The 8,156-nt window shown below is 66.9% G+C and overlaps 4 protein-coding genes across 4 annotated transcripts in view; 3 read left to right on the top strand and 1 right to left on the bottom strand.

Annotated features, from left to right (window-relative positions):
- Positions 1 to 5: 5 nt before the first annotated feature.
- On the top strand, positions 6 to 1,838 carry AMSG_11296 (uncharacterized protein). The gene is made up of 2 exons (XM_013897324.1): positions 6 to 112; positions 451 to 1,838. Exon 2 carries the CDS (start codon positions 582 to 584, stop codon positions 1,758 to 1,760), a length of 1,179 nt encoding a protein of 392 aa, XP_013752778.1. The 5' UTR covers positions 6 to 112; positions 451 to 581; the 3' UTR covers positions 1,761 to 1,838.
- A 94-nt stretch (positions 1,839 to 1,932) lies between these two features.
- Positions 1,933 to 3,024, top strand: AMSG_11295 (short-chain dehydrogenase/reductase 10; the record flags this gene model as incomplete). Its single annotated transcript, XM_013897323.1, has 2 exons — positions 1,933 to 1,949; positions 2,025 to 3,024. The coding sequence occupies 2 exons, from the start codon at positions 1,933 to 1,935 to the stop codon at positions 3,022 to 3,024; spliced, it is 1,017 nt and encodes a 338-aa protein (XP_013752777.1).
- Positions 3,025 to 3,213: 189 nt separating this feature from the next.
- AMSG_11294 (uncharacterized protein) lies at positions 3,214 to 4,057 on the top strand (the record flags this gene model as incomplete). Its single annotated transcript, XM_013897322.1, has 2 exons — positions 3,214 to 3,965; positions 4,039 to 4,057. 2 exons carry the CDS (start codon positions 3,214 to 3,216, stop codon positions 4,055 to 4,057), a joined length of 771 nt encoding a protein of 256 aa, XP_013752776.1.
- A 27-nt stretch (positions 4,058 to 4,084) lies between these two features.
- Positions 4,085 to 8,156, bottom strand: part of AMSG_11293 (uncharacterized protein) — a gene marked incomplete at its 5' end in the record, with an annotated part of 5,000 nt that continues 928 nt past the window's right edge. The window contains one exon of the mRNA XM_013897321.1: positions 4,085 to 8,118. Within this exon, the coding sequence (XP_013752775.1) occupies positions 4,099 to 8,118 (4,020 nt within the window). The 3' untranslated portion in view covers positions 4,085 to 4,098. The remainder of the gene's footprint in view (positions 8,119 to 8,156) is intronic.

Raw genomic sequence — 8,156 nt, 5'->3', positions numbered from 1 at the left:
GGGGGGGGGGGGGAGGGAGAGGGAGGAGGATACCCGTACTCATGGTGTTGATGGGTGGGTGTGTAGGACGTGGCCAAGTCGCTGAGGGTATACAAGACCAATCAGGTGGAGGGTATGTCTGCCAGGTGCCCGTGTGGTGGCCATGGCCGTGTGGTGGTCGTGGCCTTTTGGTTGGTGGCCGTGGCCATGTGGTGGTCGTGGCCGCGGAGTGGCCGTGGCCGTGGCCGTGGAGGGTGTTGGCGTCAACGTGGGCATGTTCTGGCGCCGAGTGTATGGGTGAAGGGTGCAGGGAGGGAGGGGGGATGGTTGTGTGCCTAATCAGCGCACACCAGGTGGCGATCAAGGGAGAGACCATCCTGCACCTGATGATCGGTGGGTGGGTGGTGGGGTGTGGATGGGTGGGTGATGGGCACGAGCAACTCATGCTGCATGAGAACTCGGGGGAGGCAGCGGCAAACTACTTTGCAGCGTGGGCCGATGACGAGTCTTCGGCACTAAGCGAGTATGCCGCAGACCTTCGGCGGATCCAGGGCGAGCAGGCCGAGGCCGAGACTGAGTACATCAAGCAGCACGATGTGTACATGAACGCGCTGCGTGACATCCGCGACAAGCATCGCGATCTCGACGCGTTGCTCAAGCAGCTGAAAGACGCTCAGGGCGCGCTGGCCAAGGCCGAGAAGAAGAATGCCAAGGCCCAGGGCCAGAAGAAGTACGACGCCAAGAAGGGCGGCCTCGAGGCGGACATTGCCGCTGCAAGCAAGTCGGCATCAGAGCTGGAGGATGCTGTGGGCCACATGCGCATGGTGGTCAAGCGCTTTGAGCACCAGGTTGTCCGCCGGGCCGCCGCCGCCTTCAACGATGCCACGCTTGCCTATCACCAAGAGTGCATCCAGCTTGCCTACGAGCGCGCCGAGGTCATCAGTCGCGTCCCGGACGTCATTGGTCTTGACGATGGCGTTTGCGAGTTTGCCGCTAACAAGGACGACGATCTTGCAGCCACCGACAGCAGCACTCCTTCCGCCGCTGCCAGCGGCCGCAAGCTTCCGCCGACGCCGGGTGGATCCGTAGGCGGAGCAGGAGATGCACCTGCTGCTGCTGCGCCCGCCGCCGCAGCGGAGCCGGTCGGGCCGGTCTCCAACGCGGTAACCGGCGCGCCGCCCAACTCGTTCGACAACACCTTCCGGGTCCTGTGCACCGCAGGCGGGATGGGCGCGGACGAGTGCGGCCTTGTCCACGAGTTTGCGCTCAACGCGTTCGGCACCTCGCGGATCCGGGTCGACTGCTCATGCATGGCCATGATTGCGTTTGACACCCGCGACTCGACTGGTGGCCTGTACCTCGGCTCTGGCTTTGACGTCATCGAGGGTGCGGAAGCGCTCGCGCGCGTGGCCGACGCCGATGTTGTCCAGCATGCCGGGCCGTGGCCCAAGGCTGAGTTCCTCGACGATCCGTGGGAGGAGCTGTGGAACAAGCCGACGACCGAGCGCTCGCACCGCGAGTCTCGGCGGCTCAACGGGCCGACCCGGGTCATGGCCTCGGCTGTCGAGGGCAAGTCGTACACCCCGCGCCGTGCCGACCAACTTCCTGTCATGCCCAACGCCCGCTACATTATTGCAGAGGACTGCGGGCCCGATTGGTGGTACGGCATGCAAGTCGACGGCGACTTTGGCTTTATCCTCAAGTCGCATGTCCTCCTCGACGACGAAGACAACGACGCCGTCCAATCTTCCGATTCCCCCGCCGCCGCCTCGGATGTCTGAGCCCGTCCATGTGAGGCACACCCCAGCTTGTCTTCCTTTCCCACCGCCGCCGGCGGTCGTAAACCAATCCCTCTGCCGGCGGCTGCCGACCCGTCTCGCCGAGCCGGCGGGCGGCGGGCGAAAGCGCACCTGACTGACGTTAGCGCCGGTAGCGAGCTGGATGTGGACGGCGATGACCATGGGCGGAATGTGGGTGCTGCTTGGGGTGGCTGCGGTGTTATGCGCATGCGGAGCGGCGTGGCGGGCGTGGCGGGCGGCGGCGAGTCGTGCGGCGGTGGCGGGCCTTGCCGGCCAGTGGGTGGTGGTGTGCGGGGCGAGCAAGGGCATCGGCCGAGCCCTGGTCCTGGCTCTGGCCGCTTCTGGCGCCAACGTAGTGGCTGTGGCACGATCGGCTCCCGCGCTGGCCGATGTGGCAGCAGAGGCGCGGCGGGTGGCTCCTGGCCCGCCGCCCTTGGCCTCCATCGTCACCGTGGTGGCCGATCTGGCCGACGAGGACGCCGTGGCGCGGCTGATGGCAGTCGAGCTGCCGCCCATCGTCGGTCCGGCGGGCGTGCGGATGCTCATTCTAAACCATGTCGCCGGCTGGTGGCAGCACTGGCTTGCGGGCCCTGATGGCAGCCATGTCGCCAGACTGGCAGCCGCCCAGGGCGCGGGCGTGGACGGTGTGCGGGTCACGCCCACGCTGCGGGCCTTGTTTGCAGTCAACTTTGACTCGTACGTGGCCATCGCGACCCACGCCATGGGCCTGCTCCTCGCCGCGGGGGACGCGGGCTCGAGAGCGCAGCTGGTTGTTGTCTCGTCGGTTGCCGGCAAGATCGGCCTGCCCAAGGTTCCGCCGTACGCGGCGGCCAAGCACGCGCTGCACGGCTTTTTCGAATCGCTGCGGCACGAGCTGGACATGACCGGCGCGCCGCTGGGCATAACCATGGCCATGCTGGGTAACATCGACACCGCAGCCAATCGCACCAACACCGCTGGCGAGGTGGCGCATCTACCATATGCTTCGCCCCACGACGCCGCTGCTGCCATCATTGCCGCCGCCGCATCCGGGACCGAGTCGGTCACCTTTCCCTGGGCCCAGATCCAGCCAGTCATTTGGCTCGACATGCTCATCCCACGCCTCGCCCGGACCATCATCCAGCGCGCGACTTATGGTCCGGGCTCGTTTGTCCCCTCACCGACCTCCATCGCCCTGCCGTCGCCCGACGTCATGCTCGGCGCAGATCGGCCCAAACCAGACCACCCTCAGACCGTTCTGACGTGAGCAGGTATAAGTGCAGCCACTATTGCAACCGCAGCCGCAGCCACACCCGCCAACATAGCGCATACACTCGCCATCGCATGGCCATCATCGCCCAGTCCAGCCGTCCTGGGCCGGCTTATTCGCCCAGTCCCCACCCGCCCCACCCACCCACCCACCCACCACCACTCCCCGCCCATCCCACCCCTCTATATGTCGTCACCCCCGCCCCCGTCGACAGGAGCCAGTCTGGCCCAGGTGGAGGCGGCAGTGGCAGCGGTGGCTGGCGAGCTCGGCTCGTCGTCGGCCCGGCTGGCGGCGTCGCTGGCGTCGTCGGTGGAGGCCATGGCAGGCATGTCGGCGGCCATGGACTCTATGCTCGCCGATGCTCTCGCGGTCCGTGCCGATCTGCGCCCGCCGCTCTCCCCGACCTCCCTGCCCGTTCTTGCTGTCCGCCTCGCCCACACCGGCTCGGCCCTGCCGCTTCCCCCACTCGCCGTGACCGTCGTCGGCCGCGCCCCGTCGGCGGCCGGTCGAGCCCCGCTGGTCACGACCGCTGCAGACGACGGCTCCGTCGAGATCATCCTTGCCCCCGCAACCGATCCCGACGTGGAGTCGGTGCCAGTGATGCTAGATGATGGCGTGGTGCTGGCGCCGGGCAAAGATGTGGTCATTGCCCGCCCGCTCAACATCGTCGGCGGGCCGGGCCAGTGCAACGTCGAAGTGGTCGTCTCGTGGCGGTCGCCAGGAACGGGCAAGCCGCAGTCCAAGGCCATCTGCGTCGGCATGTACCTGTGGTCGCAGGCTGCCACCATTGTTGCGGGTGCTGCCACTGTGCCGAATACAGCCGTGGAAGTCGGCGTTGTGGCAGCTGCTCCGCTGCGGACGCTGCTGCGGATCGCACCGCTGGACGGCCTGGCCGGAAGCTATCGAGCCGAGTGGGAAGGCGCTGATGAGCTGGCTGCGTCTGTTTATGTTACGGACGGATCCGATGCGGAGCGGATGACGGCCTGTGTGCGACTGGTGTGCGAGGCAGAGAGTGTGCGCGCAGCTCTAGCGCGCGAGCTGCAGCTGCTGTGCAGAGCGGCGGCAGGTTCATCATGAGCGAGCGGCGTCCTTGGCCGACGCAGCAACCAACCGGGCATACGTGTCTGCATGTTGGCCGGTGGTGACTTCGGAGGCGACCCACGCGTTCCACCGCGGCGATGCAAGGTGCGGCGAGGCCGAGATGGCGGCGACCACCTTGAGCGCGCTCTCGACAAGCTCGGTGTGCTGCTGGATGGCAAGCTGGTGGGTGACTTTCGGCCGGGCGTCGAGCGACTTGCGGAGCGCGTCGATGATGGCCTCGGTCCACTGCGCGAGCGGGATGGGAAGAAGCGCGACCATGTGGACGAGTGTGCGGTGGGCAAGGAGCTTGACCGGGTGCTGGGTGTCGGCCATGCCGACGCTCACCACGGTCCGCACAAACTCGGCCATGTCGAGCCGGTCAGGGAGCTTGGAGAGGATGATGGCCATGCAGTCGAGGGCGGCGGCGCGGACGCTTGCGCCGTGGTCGATTTTCTGCTTGAACGGCCCGCGGTTAACGGTCTCCACAAGATCTGGGTTCGGCTCGACCAGAGCGTAGAGGAGCGGGAGGGCGTGGTCGAGGCCGGCGTCGGGTGCGGCGGGCGCCGCGAGCGCGCGGGCGTAGAACTTTGCCACAAAGGCGACAGTTCCGACTGCTGCGGCTCGGACGTCGAGCTCCGTGTGGCCGAGGAGCGGAAGAAGGAGCGGAAGGATGCGGTCGACGCAGGCGAGCGCAGTGGCCACCACCAGCGGTGGCGCAAGCGCGGTCCGCAGCGCCACCAGCGCGGTCTCGGCCTCGCTTGGTGCCTCATCGACGTGCTGCAGCTTGCCGGCAAGGATCCCCAGCTGGCAATCAAGCGCTCCGCGAGCAAGGAGACCAAGGACGCGCGCGATGAGGTTGCGGGTCCCGTCGCCTGCAGGTAGCTCGGCAGCAGCAGCAAAGAGTCCGGTCTGCATTGTTTCGAGTGCAGGCTGCAGGTCGGACATGCTGACGAGCGCCACGCCCGACGCCTGCGCTGCGGTGAACATGTGGTCAAATGCCTGCACAATAAAGTACAGTGACGACGCGTTGGCCGAGGCCAGAACGTCGAGCACCTGCGGGAGGAACGTTGACGGCGCGCCGAGCAGGGCGCGGCCGAGCGCAAACGCGCCGGCCGACCGGATCTGGTCGTCGAGCGAGCTGAGGAGGACGACAACCGCGTCAAAGAGGCCCTCGACAGAAGTCAAGTCATCTCGGGCAGCGAGCTCGCCCAGCGCATAGGTGGCAACGAGGGCACCGCCAATGTCAGCCGGCTCGGCCTCGCGCAGTGCGTCGATCTCGGCCAGCACTGCTGCCAGCTGGTCCTCCGTCTTCTTGAGCGTCGCCCGGTGGGCGGCGGCGTTGGCCGATGCCGAAGCGCTTGCGCCACTGCCGGAACGCGACGATGACGAAGCCTCGGCCTCTGCCGCCACGGCGCCCTCTGATGCCTCAACCTTGGCGGCGAGCTTGGCACGCTTGGCAGCGAGCTTGGCCTTGGCGGCGGTGGCCGCCTGGATGCAGAGCCCGTACTGGCGGACAACCGCGAGGTGGGCGGTGGCAGCGGCGGTGGCGCTAACGTCTGGGTTGGAAGATGCGGCGCGGCCGAGGATGCGCCCAAAAATGACAAAGGCCGATCGCGGGAGATCATCAAGGCAAGTGAGCGTTGTGGCGAGGCCAATGAGGGCGGCTGTGAGGTCGTCGAGGCTCATGGCGCCGGACGAGACTAGAAACGAGTAGTAGGCAAGGATGGCATCGCCGCACTCGTCGACAGCGCCAGTAGTGGTCGGCGCTGTGGCCAGCTTGAGGACGTCGGCCTCGGTGGTGCGCCGAAAGCTGGCCGGGCCCACAAATGGCGCAAGCGCAAGCGCGGTCTCGATGGCGGTTGTGGCGAGGAGCACATCCCGCGGCGAAAGGAGCGAGGCACCAATGCGTTTGAGAATGGTGGCGACAAGGGTCTGGGTGTCTGCCGAGAGGGCGGCGGTCTCGAGCGCCGACGCGTACGACGTGACCACAAGGCGGATGGCGAGGAGTGCATGCTGCTTGAGCGGGCGCGAGGCGAGGACGAGGAAGTCGCAGAGCTTGGCGAGGACAGTTGGAAGGTGGGCAACAAGCGACGGCGGGGGGACAGCAGCCTCACACATGCGGCAGAGCGCGGCAACCGAGGCCGAGCGGATGACGTCCGAGTCGAGCTTGGCGGCAAAGGCGACAAAGAGCGGGTCCATAGCGGTGACGAGACGGGGTGGAACCGCCACAGCACACGCGCTCACCACCAGCTCAGCAAAGGCAGAGAGGACAACCTTGCGGACGTCGGTGTAGACGTTGGCGGCCGAGAGTAGGGCATCGAGGGCGGCAAAGACTGGGCTCACCAGGGTGGTAAAGGCCTCGCCCGCAATCTCGTCGCGGGTCATGCAGCCCTCCAGGTGCGGGAAGAGCGAAGCGAGGCCATGAAGGGCGGCGACGGTGAGGCGGTAGTCGCAGTCGAGCGTGGCAAGGGCGACGACGTCGGGCACAAGCTCAGTGACAACCTGAACAGCGGGCAGCGAGCCGAGCTGGGCAAGCGACGATGGGAGCGCGGTGAAGAAGGCGCGAATGCCAGCGAGCGTAGCGATGCGGACGTCGTCCGTGTACTTGCGTGAGGCGGCGAGACCAGCGCGGAAGACTCGGTGCCACTGTGGGTAGTCCGGGGCAAGACCGGCGACGCCAACAAGCTTGAGGAGAGCGAGGAAGACGTTGATGGCGCCGACCCGCGACGACTCAACGCGGGCGTCGGCGACGCGGGCGAGAGAGGCAACGACTGACGGCAGAGAATCGCGGAGAATCGCCAGTGCGTGGTCGTTGACGTCGGCAAAGGCGTAGGTCTGCTCCAGCAGCGCCACAAAGGTCTCAAAGGCATGAGTCTGGACCGTCGGCTCGCGCTCGTCAAAGCGAGCCACAAAGAGCGAAAGCGAGGTCTCGAAGAGCGTAGCAACAACGCCGGGCGTCGACGAGATGATGGCGGTGAGGAGCTGCCAACCGGCACGACGGACTTTCCAGGAAATGTCCTCGTCATCGTCGGTGAATCCCTCGTCCGAGTCCTCAAACTCCGAGTCGAAGAGCAGGTCGTCGTCATCGTCGTTGTCGCTGCCCTCAGAAACGGCCATCGACTCGTCGGCCGGGCCGGCGGCATCGGTGGCCGGGCTGGAGCCTTGAAAATTGGGATCAAAGGTGACGGCAGAAGTGGCCAGGCCCTTGATGGCGTCCAGCAGTCGCGGCGGGAGCGAGGTGGAGAGGGCGAGGACAACGGCGCGAAGGGCAAGGAGGACGGCCTCGGAGAGCTCAACAACCGAGTCGGAGACGTGCTCACGGTCGGCCGGGTCTGCAATGACAAGCGTAAGGGTGTCGAGGACGGTGGCCAGGTGCGGGGTAAAGGCCGATGGGACGGCGGCGACGAGGCTAGAGAGGGCGAGGACGTAGGTGCGAAGGGTGGCGTTGGCGGCCGGGCTTGCGGCGTCCTGGCGCCACTCGGCGGCGTGGGTCTCGAGCCACGAGACAATGTCTGCCACAAGCTCTGCCACAAGCTCGTCCTCGCCCTCGGAGCGGGCAAAGTGGGCGACGGCGACGTAGCAGCCAATGGCAAGCTTGCGGGCGGTGGCGCGCGAGTGAGAGAAGAGCGCGCGGACAGTGTCGACGATGGCGTTCTGTGAGTCGAGGACAATCGACGAGAACCAGGCTGAACCCGTAAAAACCGAGAGAACCTCGAGGCAACGCAGCAGGTGGTTGTCCGACAGGGCCGCGGCCTTTTCCAGGCCGCTGGTGAGCGGCTCGAGGACGTGGGCGGCGGTAAAGTGGGCACGACCGAGCATGGCGTCCGAGACGCCGGCCTGAGCATCAGAGCCCGAGGTGGCCGACGCCGACGCCGACGCCGCGGCGGCGACGGCGGCAGCTGCTGCTGCAGCATGCTCGGCGTCGAGCGCCGCCACAATGTTCTCCACCAGGGCCTTGAGGGCGAGGGCGGCAGTGTCGAGCTCGCGAATGGGCCCGGCGACGACAGCAGCCTCTAGACGGGAGAGGATGGCGGCCAGCTGCGGCTGGC

Source organism: Thecamonas trahens, assembly GCF_000142905.1.
Source record: "Thecamonas trahens ATCC 50062 unplaced genomic scaffold supercont1.75, whole genome shotgun sequence".
Lineage (NCBI taxonomy): Eukaryota > Apusomonadida > Apusomonadidae > Thecamonas > Thecamonas trahens.
This window is presented reverse-complemented; position numbering and strand designations above follow the sequence as displayed.

Bases quoted from the DNA above. Each gene is read 5' to 3' on its own strand.
- AMSG_11296 (XM_013897324.1), top strand. From the start codon at position 582: ATGAACGCGCTGCGTGACATCCGCGACAAGCATCGCGATCTCGACGCG.